Source organism: Poecilia formosa, unplaced genomic scaffold, assembly GCF_000485575.1.
Source record: "Poecilia formosa unplaced genomic scaffold, Poecilia_formosa-5.1.2 Scaffold107, whole genome shotgun sequence".
Lineage (NCBI taxonomy): Eukaryota > Metazoa > Chordata > Actinopteri > Cyprinodontiformes > Poeciliidae > Poecilia > Poecilia formosa.
Window position 1 is genome coordinate 1977717 of NW_006800046.1, and position 17620 is coordinate 1995336.

Consider the following 17620-nt stretch of genomic DNA (forward strand, 5'->3'; position numbering starts at 1 on the left):
GAGAGAGAGAGAGAGAGAGAAGGAGAAAGGGTTGCCCAATAACAAATAAGGCAGGACAAAAGGCAAATGGGATGAAAGGGTGAAGAGAATTGAAAAGATGTCGCGTGAGGGGAAAAAAAAATAAAAAAATCGACAGGGAAAGTGGATGACTATGCAAAAAGTGATGAGAGGGTCACAAAAAAGAAAGACGCGGAAGAAAAGTTAGATGATTAAAAGGTGAGCGATCGATGGATAGGGTATAAACGAGAGGGGGGATGTGTGGCGACGGGAGGAAAGAGGGCTGTTGCGGGACAACGAGAGTGTGTGAAGCAAGCAGCACCTGTGGATATCCCCGCGGATCCGATATCTGAAAGAGGTAGACGGTGTCCCTCAGTGCAGACTTTTTCAAAGCCAGGGTGAAGATCAACGTGAACTCGTCAGGTAAGCCGTGAGGGAACACTTGACTGGAACACGGAGGTTAGAAAACGTCAGATATGCGACGATTGCCAGCTAATTGAAATCATTCAGGAAAACAAAATGTACACATCAATACCTACTTTTATTTTCCAACAAAATATTTCATTTCAGTATTAGCTGGGAATGTTTTTAAAACATAAATAAGTATAAAACACTTTACATTAACACATGAAAATACATGCAATATTCAATTTAAAACATTTTTATATTTAATTTCGATTAATGATATTAAATACTGAAAAAAATCAAGTTTTTTTGGCCACTCTAAAATACATGAAGTATGAAATATGTTCACTGAATCAGACTGGGACTTTGTTGAAGCCGATTCTTTAACAACTCGCATCATTACCCAGGGATAAAATAAAGTACTGATCAGCACATCTGTCATCTTTTTTCAGACATTATGAATGCAAAAAAACTCCTCTCAAAAGTCCAGATCATTTATATTTATATTCTTCACAATAATGATGATCAATGGCAATTCTGTCTTTCCATTTACCCTTCAGACAGTATTTAGCTTGATCTCAAGGAGTTACTTTAGACAAAAGACAGGTTGAAGTAAAATTTCTAAGCAACCAACTGAACAAATCAATAAAATAATTTGTAAATTTATGAAAAACGTGAGTTTTTTAGAAGCTCTGTAGTTCAACACTATGCAGCTGTTTGTACTCCCAAACAGAAACAGGATTTTTTAAAAATATATATACACCGTTTTCCAGACACTCTGTTGGCCTGGTTTTGAATTATATCCATAAAGCACAATGCAAAGCCGGTGTGTCTGACCCCTTGGCATTAATTTTCATAGCAGAAAGAGTCCGGCGGGCTTCATCCTTCGGTTTCAGTCAAGGGCATCTAAGATCACAAATTCAAAACACACACACACGCAAACTCACCCACACACACGCAACCCCATGCACACACACAAATACTATCCATACAGGTGTGTGGGTATATTGAGAGACGAGGGTTTCACGACAGAGCCCAGTGAAATGTCTCCTCACTGAGACGGTAAAAACTTTGAAATATTCTCCCTTGCTCTATTTCACTCCAACTCTTTTCCCTTTGCACGCACACAGAATTGTTGATGCTGGCAGCTGGTCTCCTACTCCTAGAAGTTGGGTGACGTTGATTTATGAGCGAGGTAGGATCCTAGGGAAAACAGGCAAGTACGAGACGTCAAAACAAAGAAGAGATGAGTGCGGGAGGGGAAAAAAGGTGAGAAGGAGAAAACACTGAACAAAAAAGAGAAGAAAGAAGACAAAGAAGGACAGAGAGGTACAAAAAAATTTTTAAAATACATTGAGGGATCAAATAAATGCATAGGAGTTTTAGCTTTTCATAATTAAAGAATGTGGATGGAAAAGCAGATAAAGAAAAAATGGAAAAAATGTGACAGAACGCGCCACAGACAGAGAGGAGAAAGGGAAAAAGTCGTGCTCAGAACAGAGTTGTTTTGCTGTCGATTAGAGATATGAGCTGCAGGGCACAAAACCACTCAGAAAAACTATCGACTTTTTTTTTTAAGTTGGAAGTGCTGAAACATTGCCTGTTACATTCAGGGTCATTAAAAAATATATAAATAAATAAATAAATAAAAATAAAATCCCTGAAACAGACGCTCCGAGAAGAGATCACCCAGAATGAATCAGACGGACTCAGATTTCAGGCAAACTTACATCTTCCTCTCTTGTTTTAGTAAAAAGAACCACAGGAGAGGAGAACAACAGAGGAAATATGATAATAAAACGGTAGATTCTCTTGCTTAAGAACCGAATATTAACTGGGGAGGTATATCGACACCTGTATGCAGACTTCTTAGTGTGCTTGGATCCACTGCTTGCTGTGGCCTCTGTCTCCTAGTGCTTCAGTCAGAGCTAACCAGAAGGAATGTTAAACAGCGAGTACCTGACACATGAAAGAAGCGGACTCAGTTTGAAAGCGACAGCTGACAAATGCCTTTACATGCCGTAGGTTTTCCCTGTTGCTAGAATGCTTTGTGTTTCTTTCCTTTGTGAAGTTTAAACAAATTACAAACACCTAATCTGTAGCAGGGTCCTTACGCTATTTCCGTAGTGGTGCACAGCTCTCAGGATGGATGAGTGGATGTTTTTGATATAAATGAAATTACAGTGAGTCAGCTGTTTGTGAAGATACCTGCAGTTATCACCTAATCAGCTGTTATCTTAGCTTCATGAAATATCTTTAACTGGCTTAAAAGCATCACATTCAGATTATTAAAAATAAACCTAGACTTAGCCAAATATGAATTTGCTGAAAACTGAAATCCCTGTGGTGAGATTTGACGTGTGTCTTCAATGTCACTTGACAAAAGTGAAAAACCTCGAAAACTGAGTAAGATATAAAGACTAACGAAGGACGTCGAGTTTTCCTTAGTCTTATTTAGTTCTTGGTGCAATCTAGTTTTTTTTTGTTTTGTTTTTATTGTTCCTGTAGTCCTTTCTAACTCATAGCAAGCATATTTAATTGCATCATTAGCTTTCTTCTAGTCAGGTAACTGTTCATTGTCAGTCTTCAGTTCGAAATGAGGATGTAGGGGAGAACAGGGCCAAGACTGAAACCAAGCCAACACATCCCTCTCCATTTCATCTCAGTCCAGAAGGGATATGCAATTTCTCCAGCATTTTCTGGATCTACCCATAAAGTTTCCTCCCAGCCGAGCCTAACAAAACAAACAAATAAAATTGAGGCATCCGAAAGACTTCGTAATCAGCTGCTATAGCCGTCTGAGCTTTAATCATTTCGAAAGGACAATATCCCCTCCAAGGGAACTTGGAGGAGAGTTAATCTGTCTCTAAGGTGAGCTCAACAACCATAAGATGAGGCTCATTTCTGCCACCTTCGTATGGTTCTTATTCTTTAGCACATAATCCGTGTCTAATGACTGCAGACGATAGTCAGGACATAGATAGACAAGTACATTAAGACCTACACTTCTAGACTCCACTTGCTGTTCATCACAACACACCAGTGCAGCACCTTGACACTTCAATGGTCCTCTCACTCAAACAGGAATTCACCGGCATCGACTCCTAAAGTGTTGGGTAACGGTTTCATTTACCCTAGTAAGATGGAGCTTTGCTGCTCTTCTTTTGTTTGTTTGTTTTTTTGTGTTTTTATTTCTTCAATGCTCCCCTTGTTGGTTCCTGTCATGAGTAAATCCATACTCACCTTGCCTGCAACAATGTCTAACAGGAAACACTGACTAACAGCTGAAAGAAACTGTCGGTCTGATCTTCCACGATCAGAAACGGCCCGGTCTGATGGTGAGGCGTTTATGAAGCGCAGTCAAGTTCTGCAGTCAGTATGGGTGTATCATCTCACAACCTGCCCACTGGCTCTTTATGCTAAAATCCCTGCCTTGGAAGCCTGCCATTGTGATGGTTATAGGATCCTTTTCTGCAAGACTGCTGTAGTCGTCTCTCATATAACACAAGCGGCTGAGCACTGGTGTCATGTCATTCATCTCTTTACTGAGCGTTGCCATTATTGTGCAGTCTCAGGCCCGGGTAAGTCAATTCTCATCCTATTATCCTGCCATAGAGACTGCACTCTGAAAGAATAGGTGGAGAGCATCATGGCTTCTCCTTTCTTAATTATATACATATACATGGAAAAAAAAAATTAAGAGACCACATAAAATTACCAGTTTCTCTGATTTTACTTTTCATAGGCATATGTTTGAGTACAATGAACATTGTTCTTTTATTCTATGAACTACCTTTTATTCTACTTTTCCAAAATTTCAAGCAAACATTTTTTATTTATTTGCAGAAAATGAGAAAAGGTCAAAATAACAATTAAGAGGCAGTGCTTTCAGACTTCAAATAATGCAAAGAAAACGAGTTCATATTCATTTAGAAACAGCAATGCTAATGTTTTAACTTGGGCAGAGTTCAGAAAGCAATATTTGGTGGAATAACCAGGAGGTTTTCAGTGGGGTTCAGTGCAGTGGGCTCTTAATTTTTGTATGTATATGCAAGACAAATTTATCTGAGGCATCAAAACCTCAAGAAACAAAACAAAATTCAGTGAAACGTACATGAAAAAGACGTAGCGCTGCCTTTCTGTGCTCTCCTCATATGCTTGAGAGCAAAACAAAAACATCTTGAAATGTTGTTCTTCTGCCACACAAATTCTGGTTTCCTAAGAGGTGACAGAGTTCTGTGCGTGTTTTCTCTCTCCTTTCGCAAGAAATACTTCTTGCCGGGATTTTGACAAATAATATTTGTGACTCTTAAGATAAAAAGTAAAAAAATATGTTTCACGTGAAAAATGTGTTGTGTAGGCAGATTCATCTTCAAGCGAGTTCACACATCACATCCAAACACAGAGTGATAAAATACTTCGAGCTCTGAGCAGACCCATTTGGCAATTTCTAAAAAAAATAAAAATATAAAGTGTTTTATTATTGGGGAGTATAACATTAACATTTTATGGAAAGTACAAGGAAGGGGGAAAAAAAGACCAAAGAACAAAACCCTTAAAAGCATTTGTCAACTCTACAAGTAACCTCTGAGTAAAAAACCTTTAAATGTATAAAGACATAGCTACACAGAAAGGAAGCCTCATGCTGCTGGTTTTTTAATGACTAAAAATTGTGCCCAGAAAACAAGTTCAGAACATGTTCTAAAATGGAGCTGCCTAATCCTCACCCTGATAAATCTTTTTTCTGTTTTTTTTTTTGTTTTTTTTTGTGTGTGGCTTGCAACTGCAACATGCCTACTAATTAAGACATCACTCCTACAGATTCTGCCAAGGCAAGTAAGGATGAAATTTCATTATGCAAGCTTGTTTTAATGCAGAGATGTGGTTAAATCCCCCCCAAAAATGATAAAATAAAATAAAATAGATTGTAAGAATTCACTTTTACAAGCCAGTAACGGTGGTAATTTTGGAAACTCAATCAGCGCCTGGCCAACGTTTCTTGCTTCTTCATGTAATAACCCTTAGACAGCGCTGACATGTGAACTTTCACAAGCCGATACGGCTAAAGGGTACATTCAGAAGGATGTGAAAAAGAGAAAGCCTGTCAAACTCTGTGCCCACACAGTGTGGGAAATCTTGCACATAATTTAACTTTTATTCTCCTTCCCTTCCACTTAAATCTGAACAAAACATATTTGTGCCGGATGAATTCCCCTGTTGGGGAAAGGAAGCAAAGCAGTGAAGAAGACGACAAAAAAAAAGGGGAGAGAGAGATATACAACGGACTTACTCGCTTGGGCGCAAGAGTGACGCCTTGCCAAGGCGTAGGATGACAGAACCTCGGGGGTTGCGGAGCTTTCTGACATCTGTGTCTTTGAGCAAGGAGAATCGCCTCACCAAATTAAAACCTGGTGTGGGAGAAGTTCATCAGTAGGCAAAAATAGAATAAAAGTCAGATTGTTGTTACATTGGGCAAAATACGAACTGAACACATCAGTGCTTTTTTCAGTAAAGACTATTATAATACTCCTGTTGACATAATGTCCAGATATTATGGGTGAATATTACGACAAGTTAGTTCAAAACTAGGTTGTTTATAATAAGATGGGAGGACAAGAGAAAGAACTATTGAACAGATAAAAAGAATGAGATGTAAAAAAAAAAAAAGTATAGCAAGAACATACATAAAATCTGCTGGTACTTAGAAATAAATCCTGTTCCTCTTTAATGGAAGCTGTCCCAAAACACATGATAGCCATGACAGGTTAAAGAGCTACAGTATCTTCGGACGTCTGATACTGTGTAGTCAGAAAACAAACTGCAGAAAGCTTTTGTATTTAACCATGAAGTGTAAATTCCAAAACATTTCACATAACTTAATTTTCAGGGGCTATTTATTGTGATTTCTTGTATTTATAAACTACTTGGGTTAATTTCGGCATACAGTGTGAATTTAAAGTCAACAGTACCATTGAAAGCTGTTCACTGAAAGAAACATCAACATGTTCGATACTCGTTTTGCCCTCTCAGTATGGGTACATAAGCTTGTCCAATTCACCAGTAATGTTTTGCCTGGCCGTCCGAGGAAACTTCCACTCAGCCACTTGTAAGGACGGGCATTGTACACCTGCGGTAACAAACAAAACATCAAGCGTCAAAAAACAGCCGCAGAGGTGAAAATCCCTGAAATGTCCAGCATTTGTTAGATGTGGGGAAAAAAAAAAAAGAAAGTCGTCTGACAACAAATGCCAAAAGAAACCATCAACACATCTTTCTGAGTGATATGGACAGAGCTTGTGAGCGTGAGTGAACTGGCAACTTCAAACATAAATTTGAGTGGAGCTTGAAATATTTATCAAGAAAGAAAGATGGAAGGAGCTGTTGGGGGTGAAAGTGAGTTAAAATAAGTGTAAAAAAAAAAAACAGACAGGCCGATGAAATGAAGGCAAAGCTGTGCAGAGTGGAACACAACCTGATCTGACAGGTTGTCTAGCACCCAGCTTGTCTGTCGCGGCAGCCTCATTTTGATGGACGTGTTCTCACCCCGTTGGGGGAGGTTGCAGAGTAAAGTGTTGCCTGTCAGAGCGGCCCGACTGACTGCAGGGGGGTAAGAGATGTAAGATTTTTAGAGAAACCACAACTTGTAAAGGTAGACGCGGACCCTCTGAAACACTGTGATCCACGGTTAATTGATCTCTTTGGGGCCAAGGACAGTGGCCCTGAGCCAAGCCATGCCATCAAGCATGCTTGTTTTTTTTTTGTTTTTGCTCCCAAAAAAAGAAAAAATCTGGGAGCAGATGGAACAATGTGATAACCTAAAATAAAACAGAACCGTTTTCTCTAGGCTGTGTTCACATCAACAATCATTTGAGTGAAAGGGTTGGATATTCTTAAGAGTTTTACATTGCTAACAAAGTTGTTGCTGTAAAAAAGTCAAATCTTATTGTTATCTTTTCCCTTCTGGTTAGAAATCCAAGTGCTGCAGATTGCACCTACCGATTGTATTGAAAAGTCCAAGGCAGCTATGTACGCCTTCTTCAGAGTTTTTATGGAAAACAAAGACATTTTTTTAAATGGTTAATTTAAGTAAAATGTCAAGCAATGAATTATTCCAAGACTATTTTTTACATTTATACAGTAAATTATAAGCCTAATATTAAATGTTTTATTGAAATCTGTCCTAAAACAATCAGTTTTGATAACTTTTGATAACGCGTTTTATGAGTCAATTCATAAGCTGTTTTTTTATTATTATTTCATCAGTACTTTAAATATCAAATATAAGCTGCTATAGTTTATGACAGCATACAAATAAATGTGATCATGTCTATTAAAATTGACAATAATTATTTTATTTTTACACCATTTCACTTTCAATTCAGTTACTGTACAAACATTGCATTTCCTAATCCCAGTACTTGTGTGACACAGGAAGATCATCAGCTTTGAAGTAATTATTTACTCAATGCAAATGTTTTAAGAATGGTATTCTTAAAACATTACCACTTCTTAAAAATAATTTAAGAAGTGGTAATGCTTTTTAAGAAAGTCAAATAAAACACCATGACACTTTTGAGACTGGTATTATTTTCAGAAGAAGAAGAAGAAGCCCATTTCAGTCTCTAGGATTAGCCATCAGACTTAACAGTTGCTTTCAGGGCCAACTAGAGTAAATGAAGACACACAGTTTTAACCAGATATTAACTGGTTATACACACTCAACAGAATCTTGTATTAAAAATGTAGAATGTTAAAGAAAGCATTTCCAAGGTCAAGAATTTTAAAAAGTGGCTTATTTACAGAAATTTAGATTTGTCAGTATGCTTGCGTTCTCCGTTTGCACTTTTGTACTTTTGTATTTTATACATCTGTCATGCAAGCTTTAAATCAGAGATCTGACTTAGTTTTTCATCTTCCTAGTTCTTTTTTGAAACAGACTCTTTTTTGGTGTCTCTAGCCTGATACAATTTTACAAGGTCAATTTCTGGTTTAAGCCAATTTAAACAAGAAAGCCTTACATCATCTCATCGTTGTTAGATATAAAGAGAATCACTGACGGCAAAGTACTCACTAAGAAAAACAGAACAACCACCTCATACTTCTGACACTCCCTTCACTATGCATTATGGAAGAAGATCTTTATTTTTTCCCCAGAAAAGAAACATTTTTGGTCTTGAACAAGCAGGCATTCTGTTACAGAGGGCCAACTACTATACCTTTGATTTGTGACAGCTGACTTCACATCAACATGCGTTTAGCTTGCGCGAGTATGATCCGATTATTAATATTTTAAGTTTCACCGCTCGTCGTCAGTTCTGCTCATCTGGGCTTCAAAGTAGCAAAGACAGTGTTTCAAAGCAAAGCACACGTCATCCTGTCTGAAGGGACAATCTGTCATTTTATTATTGCCGTCTACGAGTGCAAATCACGGCGTGAAAAAAATACCTATCAAACAGTAAATCCGGCTTGACGTCTGATCATTAGACGCAGTCAGGGCATCAGATAGAGGTTTGAAGTCTTCTGAGCCGCAGAACTCACACACAGTATATCTGAACTATCCTGAAAAACATTCTGTCAAATCAGCCCAAAATGCAGCCTAAATACACAAAATATATCCCCATGCATTTTTTTTTCACATCACTGATCCACAGATTTATTTATTTTTCTCAAGTAAAGATGCACCAAGATCTACCTTCTGTTGCTGCTTCATCTGTTTTCTTTATATATATATATATATATATATATATATATATGTATATAAAACAGTCTTCTCTTTTTGCTTTTTTCGTCACTCCCCTATTTCCATCTGTCAAAGAGAAGATGAAGGATCTGCCAGACACAGGGTTATTCTGGCTGAAGGTAAAAGCGGATGGCACAAAAAGTTAAACAGGCCAACAGATAAGGAGGAATAGAAACAAATGACAGCAGAGAAGATGGACGTGGAAAAAAGTCTTCACACCTTAAAACATTAAGACTTTTTTTTAGAACCATGGTTTTCTGATTTTTTGTTGAGTTCTTCATTGGTTACCGGGGTTAAAACTGAACGGGAACCCGTCATTTGTGAGGGAGCTTATATTTTCTAAGCCTTCTGTTGATTTTTGTTGGTTTTATGATAAGTTCGCTTGTCAAGCTAAATAGCAATGAGCCACAAGCATTTAAGAACCTGCTCTTACAAAAATTAGAGTAGACATATTTCATAGAAACCAACTTAAGATTTCTTAAGGAGAAGGTAGCAAAGTGAGAATACAGTAGAGTTTAATATTTTAGCTAATTTAATCATTAAATTGTATGATGTTAGCATATTTTAGGGGTGCTGACTTGCTAGCTTAAAGATTTAGCCGACTGAGCAGTTAAAAAAGAGGTGTCACTGAAATAGATGAAATACTAACAACCTTATAGGCAAACAATGTTAAGCTATATCTTTAAGCAAATATGATTGAATATTGGGAATCAGTAATGCATTCAATAGACAGGCCACATGTTTTGTACAGAAAGTAAGGAAAAGGGACAATGTTTTAATTTCTGCCAATTAAATCAAACTTTTCCTTTTAAAAGTAAACGATTATTAATTTCTGGTTTCTAGTTTATTGGTAATTTTATGGTAAATTATGATTTTTCAAATCACTTGAATGCCAATTAAATCTCTTAATGAGTTTGATAATATATGGGAGATAATGTATATGGATTTATTCTATTTTGTGTGAGTGAATACACATTAAAGTTCATTTAATGAGATGCCAGAAAATGTGCCAGAGATTTTTCTTTTTCTTTTTTTTTTTCTGGCTGCATGTAGAATACCGCAGTATCTCATTCCACCTTCCCCATCTGTTGCTGAGAAAGACTTATCGGCTCACGTGAAAGCTGTTACCTGTGTTACCAGAAAGGTAATGTTGGCCAAAAATAAATATTATACTTCACTAAAAAAAAACTGTGTCAGCACGTGATATTTTAGCAACAGTCGCAATCATTCTCACTTTTTTCTTCTTTTTGTTATCATTAAAACTGTTTCGATCGCGTTTGACATTTTTGTGTTAATCGTTTGCGTGAATACTTGGAGACTGAAAAATGAATCTTCTTTTCTCAAGGTTATCGGACCTTGAAGATCTCCCAAAGATTAATACACACAAAGCGATAGAACTGTCAACGTCCCTTTGCTTTATCCAAGTCATCCTCTTCTCTAACACAATAACGTTGTGTGTTTTGAAGATCCACACAAGTTAAGGAGCTATGGACCCTCTTTTATAATCACTCGTTACATACATGTGTATTTGATGATCTCATGATAATGTTTGTGCTCCATGAACACCTTTACTCCAACCATTGGACATCCAAAAACATCTTAATAACGACTGTTTAAGTTTAGTCAGTGCTTTTCTTTTTTTTTAGGTTGGCATAAATGTTATGTTTTTACCCACAGATTCCATCAAAATTTAGCCTAAAATCAATCCAAACCAGCTTTAACACAACTATTGATTTTTTTTTTCTTGCCAACATGTCATCTTTTAAACCACAAATTAATATTGTTTAGACAGAATCCAACATTGTCTTTTCTATTGTCTTTTTTATATATGTTTAATGAACATTTGCTCAGAAAGATTGACCTCAGTGGACCTGGCCGCCCCTCAGTTAATTAGCTTCTGTGGGTATGCTAACCAAAGCAAAAACAGAACAGATTAGAAATCAATAGTGGTTATTGTGATAAAATACTCTTCTTGTGAATGTTGATTGCTGTACATTAGAAACTATGCTTTGACACAGTATGCTTGGGTGGATATGTTTAGATCCTACGGGTCTTCATTCTTACACTAGGAACCGAATTAATAGCCTCTTCTTAACAGACAGTTACTCCCAGTGAAGGTAGAAAAACACTAATTCCACATAAGTCAAAGGCTAAAACATATTTTGGGGACTTTCACAGCATTAAGCAGTTTGGCAGAGGATGCGCCACATTCTTTGAACCCCATTTCCCCTCAAGCAGAGATCAAGGCAAAGCTTTTGCTTGTTGACAAGCTAATTAGCACAAAGTTTGAGCGGTTTTGCCAGCATCCTGCTAGTAACTGCATGTAGCCTTGAAAAGATTTGGGCGATTTTGGCTCACTTCGACCTCCTCTTTCATGGGTTGTGTTCAAGCCTTGCCAAAGCAGGTAATGATCCTACACTGGCAGTCAGTCAGTAAACTGCTGAGTGGCACCCCGCCCCCATGCCCCAATCCCATAAGTCTTTCTTGCCAATTTTAAAAAACTAATCTTGACATTACATCTTTAGAGGGGTAAAATACCGTTTTTTGATGTTCCCTCACTTAGCTTGGACAGCGCACAGGTTAAAGTCAAGTGAGAGTATGTTTGAAAGATTAGAGGTCTGAGTCCTAGAGTGATTTTTTTAGTTAGTGATTGAGGGTTTTTTTTTTTTCTTGGTCGAATTAAGGATGGAAAAAGACAATAGAAAATGGACAATTTAATAATTATCCTGTTGTCATAATGTTGTTCATTCTCTCTTTCTCGCTTCATTTTGTGTTGTTCGTCCTTCATTCTTTGGTTTCTTGTATCCTCGTTTCCTTTTTCGTGTTCATCTCCCCCACTACCCTCCCTCTCTCTCTCGTTCCCTTCCTTCATCAGTCTTCTACCTGTATACTGTCCCTCTTTGTGCCCTTCTTTTGTTCCTTCCCTCATTCTTGCTTTCATTTTGTCTTCACTTTCTGGTGTCTTTCTTCCCATCCATTCATGTCTACTTCCTTCCTGGTGCTTTTCTCCATTTCCCTTATTCTTGTGTCCTTGTGTCTTTCCTGCCCAGTGTGCTTTCTTTCCTCAGTCCCTGCTTCCTTGTGCCCTTCCTTCTTAATTAATGAGGCCATCTCTTTCGTGTGTCTTCCTTTCCTTGTGCCCTGTTCAATGAACCCTTTCTTCCTACTTTCTCATCCTTCTTATTCCCCTCCTTCTCCACTTTTATTTCCTTACATGCGTTTCATTTATCTATTAAAAATCTAGAATTTGAGCATGCCATTTTTTTTTATTTTTTTTTTACACAAAATATTAACAGTTACCACGTGTGTAAGAGGTCAAAGGTGTATTCACAGTCTCTGTTTTGGTACTTATTCAATAAACTTTAAAAGTGGAATTCTTAGATAATTGGGCTGTGCCGCTGATCTGCAGGAAGCCAAAGTTTATGGAAAAGTCTTCCACGCTCGAATCTGTTCAGGCAAATGCAGCATATGGTAAAAGAAAGAGGCATGCTCGGTGAGATGGCGGGCAATGCAATAAAATAAATGCCACGTTCAACAATTTAAAAACGAAAAGCAGAAGGGGATCGACAGCGTGAATCTGACTTGCCCCCCTGACTCTTGAACTAATGGCACAGTTGACGGGGAACACTCCTGTTATTTATTTATTTTTTCAGCAGCATAGAGGAGTGGAAAGGCTTTAAACGCAGCCCTCCAGGGCGATGAGCTCACTCGTTTTTTCCCCTTCTATGCCCCTTACATGCTTTCAGTTTAAACTCACAAGCTCACATGAATATAGGCCGACTCATCACACAGATTTACATGCCTTTGACATCAATATAGTTTAACAAATGAGATTAAGTTCTTACGCGTAACGTCTACGAACCCTTGTGCCTGTTTACGGGAGCATTTACATAGAGTTAAGTGAAACTGGCACAGGGTTAAAATATACCGAATGTGACTCACAAATCCATAGGGTAAAAATAGATGTGAAAAGGTCTGTTTCTAACTCATGCTGTATGCCATTTACTGATCAAATTTATGCACCGCGCTCTGGGTGGGATTTAATGTTAAATTCTTTACTGCCGAGGTAATCAAATATGAAAAGTGGCGGGCTTTAGAGCACCCTATCGCGAAGACGTGATATTCAAGGATCACTTATTCAACGGTGTTCACGGACTAAGGATAGCTCTCTAACCATTTTTATGTGCATCTTCCCCTTAGCTGGAATTTAAACTGAGATACCAGAAAATGAACGTTCGAAGTTACACAGATCAATAGTTTTATGTTAAAATAACTCCACATCTAACCTGACTGGATATCAGTGGGCGAAACCATGGGGAGAAAACTAAAATGCACGTCTGCAGTTTCTGCTGGTTCTCTGATTTACTGTCAAGTGCAGGGCACACACTTATTGGTGATGTATGGCAAGCACTACACATGAGACAATAGATACCATTCAAAGGTAAATTGTTTTTTTTTTTTTTTTTTTTTGAATCTTGGGGCTTTGTGAAGACCAAACCAAAATAAAAACTGGAAGCCATAAAAAAAATACATTCAGCAGCATTGCTAGCTTAGTTACTCTGGCTCTGTGAAACAGCTGCTAGCTGAGAGTACTGCCAAATTGACTTCATAAGCTTTTAATGTTGGGTGGTATTTGAAGAATTAAATAAAACACAGAACAGAGTAAAAGATTAACTTCTTCAGGGAAAGGCCATGTTGACCGCGTGTGACAGACCACAATAGGGGACCTGCCAGTTTCTCACCACATGATGAGCCCTCCTTCACAACAGAAAACATTTATGGAGAGATGTTGACTGTATTTTTTTAAAGATATGCTAACATGTTTAGTCAAAAAAAAAAAAAAAAAACATTCATGTATGTCAGTTTTTAAAACCACATTTAGAATTTTTAATCTCCGTTCTTGCTTCTGACTGCCTCCCCATCTTTAACTTCTGTTCTGACAAACGAGGCTATTAGAATTCACTAGCACCAGACAACAGACAGCCTTTCTGTAGCTAACACAAAGACAGGAGGAAACAGACACAAAGCAAATCGATACAGAAATCGTTCTCCTTCCTGCTGCGCAAACTGTCTGATGCGCCACGGAACAGTCGCTTTCATCATCCGGCTCGACTTTCGAGCACAAGTTATACTTAAATCTGCTTTCTGGCAACAGAGTAATCAAATTACGGCTTAATTTGGATTTGGATGATTTAAGGAAGCAGGGATGTTGTGCGTGTGCGTGTGTGTGTGTATGTGATGCTTCCCGAGACAAAATGTTGGAGAAAAAGCATTTTCTTCCAACCACTGGAGGGGAAGACTCAGGGGACCTGCGAGCTGACTCAGTCTCTGAAATGCACCGACTATATTCTCCCAAGGGGCACCATCTCCTCCACAAAAGCTTCCTTCAGAGCTCCACAAGTTCCAGGGGATTGCTAACCCACACCCCCGGGTGATATCACAGAACGGGCCCCCGAGAACACACTGACAGCCTGATGAGGGAGTGTGACAGTTCAGAGGGGAAATAAATAAATAATACAAAACAACAAAAGAAATTTCTTTTTACCTGTCTGCCTCCTTGATTCCTGGGTTGTCTATTTTTGTCTCTTCTCACACAAACTCAGCCTAAACATATGTAGGCACACATACACACACTCTCTCCAACCCTGTAACTTATATCAAACTATAGCTGAAAGTTGAATACAAGAACTTGAACAGATCTATTTTTTTTCTCCCCCCATATAAAATATGTAACCTCAGAATGACTGGCAGTTCATGAAGAGGAACACAACCACACACGGGAAACACGGGTGCCTCTCCACTGCCACAGTGTTGTCAACCAGTGGATGAGCTGTAATTACATGGGTTTTATTGTAGGTTGAGACTCGAGTGGCATATACAGACACGCCGCGTTAGACGATACAAGCTAGTTAACTCGAGCAAAACGTGTTTTGATCAGCGAAATGTGGTTTAAATTTGAAAAGTACTCCGTTTTCCTTTTAAAAGAGCTCGGCATTTATCCAGCATTTCTCATCCAACTCCATATGCAGTCAACTTCTTGAGAAGGTCTAGACTAGACATTTAAAGACTACTGGTTTTAGTTAAGGCTTAGTTTAAAATTATGACCCAGTTTCAAATTTAAACCATCCTTTAATACAATTGTTTGTAGATTGGCAGGAAATAGAGTAGACATGGGACTACAGGCTCTCAATATGGTGTGCATCCTCTGCTAGACAAAGCAACCTTGTATACTTGTATCATATTTTGGTCATCGCTATTCTTTTTAAAGATTTTGTAATAAAATTTTCTAGGATAAATATTTTAACCTGAGCGACTGTTCCGAACATGTCGTTAGCAAAAGAACAAAAACTTTGCCTCCGGACATTTTACATGCACTACTGAAGAATCTAAATACTTGTTTATAAATGAGGGTCTCAGATGTTCTGAAAAACCACATAAACCACATATATATGCCTTGTTAAGCAGAGTACATTTTCTTTCTATGTTCACTTGCTGCTGCAAGATACGTAGGTCAGACTGTGGTGTACTTAGCTGCTTTCATTGTTAATGCATTTCATGACACTCGGAACTTTGAGTGTTGCTGAAATGCATTACTAAATTAGTAATGCTTTACCTTTACCTACCTGAAGTTATACAGATATACCTACTGGGAATACAAATTCCTGAAGCCTCACAACACTGAAAACTGGTTTAATTGAGCTGAGTGGACTGGGCCAAGTCTACATTAACCTGTGTTAAAGCAACTAAATAAGGTTGATTTATTCTAATGCTTTTCACAATGTCTATGAAAAATATAAGTAGATTCTGTGTTAGTATTGGCCAGCAATACAAAGACGGACAGAAAGAAAAGCTAGCTTGCTTGAAGTCATAAGGAAGATACTCTTACCGCTGCTTCTTTGAGCCTACAATCAGCAGTGGTGAGTGTTTTATGACCCTCACATTTTTGGGAGCACAACGTCAGACATACTTGTCTCTGAAGTCCAGATAAAAAGTGAGCAGCCCAGCAAAACAGAGCAGCTGAAAGCACTGTGGCAAGTTAACCCACTGGTAGTAAATTGTAAGAGTATAACATGAAACAACTCAGTCGGTCTTCTGGAACTTTTCTCTGAAACCCCATCGGTCGTAGACCTACCACAGGCAGTGCGTGGGTCAGTTTAATTGAGAGCAACTATTGTTTTGATTTGGAATTGAAGTTTGTAATTTCAAGGAAACAAATCGTTGTTCTTTCAGACAAAAATCTAGCATTATCTCCAAGCTATCCCAAAAATAGACACCGTATGGCTCGGGCATTAGGTAGAATGTGCTTCAGCAACTCAATGTCAATAAAAATGTGCTTTAGAGATTTTTAACCAAAGCTGTCGTTACACATGAGCTTGTAGAGATAAACCTGTGGATTATTGCAAAGCTTTTTAGATTAATATCACAGTCTAGGTCGGTTACAACAAATACTAGAAATAAGTTGGAAACTAGAGCGATTAGTTTGCTGCCCAACCCATTCAATCCTGTCTAAACAAATACAAACCGTGAAGCTAATCACTGCCAGCCATGCATGCAAAATGAAAAGAAACGGCACTGCTTTTCGTTCTTTAGATTCTTTTAACTGACTTGTGGAACTCTGCAGCTTCTCTAGTTACGAGGGGCTCCTTGGCTGATTCTCTGATATATTTTCCTTGTCAAACCTGTTAGCTTAGGTGGATAGCCCAGGCTTGGTAGGTATCCACTTGTGCTGCACCACCTATTCTTATATGACGGTTTTTGAAGGTCTCACAGTGGCCTATGTGACTTTCAAAGCTTGAGATATCTCTTAATCTAACCCTGTTCTTGACTGGCATACTTCTTGGTCTTCACAGTTCTGTTTGTTCACTAGCATTCTCTTAAACATTTGAGGTGTGCACAGGGCAGTTGTGTTTATGACCACAGCATACTTACAGAAACTACATTAGTGAATTCTGACTGATTGACGTTAATGGCATTTAGGGCTATCTGACTAAAATTACATAATTACATTTTTTATTACCATTTCTTTCCTTCCTTCCACTTCACAACATATGCGCTGCATGTGCACATAAAACTGCAGCACATAATTGAAGCTTGTTGTTGTAAGGTGATACAATGAAAAAGTTTAAAGGTTGTTAATTATTATGGTCACCGCTAAAATGCCGCGCTGGTTCTTTTTATGACAGAAAAAAAGCCACGACTTGGAAACTTTGAAACTTACCTTCTTGTGTCATCAGAGTGTCACATGATCCGAAACTGACGACCAACAGAGTCAGGGAGGAGCACAGAAGCCACATGGTTTAACCCGTCTGAAAGCAGCTCCTCTTCTTATCTCTTCCTCCCTCGGCCGCCGGCTGACTGGTGAAGAGAAAAGAAGAAAAAAAAGTGAAAGTCAACAATGTCAAATCTTGTTTGTTTTTTTTGTTTTTTCTGTCAGTGCCTGCTGACAGAAAGTCTGCAGACAGCTGTGCATTATGCTTG

At 38.3% G+C, this 17620-nt stretch overlaps 1 protein-coding gene across 1 annotated transcript in view; it reads right to left on the minus strand.

Annotated features, from left to right (window-relative positions):
* Window positions 1-17620, minus strand: part of LOC103143337 (collagen alpha-1(XVI) chain-like) — a 64866-nt gene that overhangs the window by 31384 nt on the left and 15862 nt on the right. The window contains exons 2-5 of the mRNA XM_007559820.2: window positions 17361-17497; window positions 6461-6529; window positions 5693-5810; window positions 320-443 (exon numbers count right to left, since the gene is read on the minus strand). Coding sequence (XP_007559882.1) covers window positions 320-443; window positions 5693-5810; window positions 6461-6529; window positions 17361-17436 — 387 coding nt within the window. The 5' untranslated portion in view covers window positions 17437-17497. The remainder of the gene's footprint in view (window positions 1-319; window positions 444-5692; window positions 5811-6460; window positions 6530-17360; window positions 17498-17620) is intronic.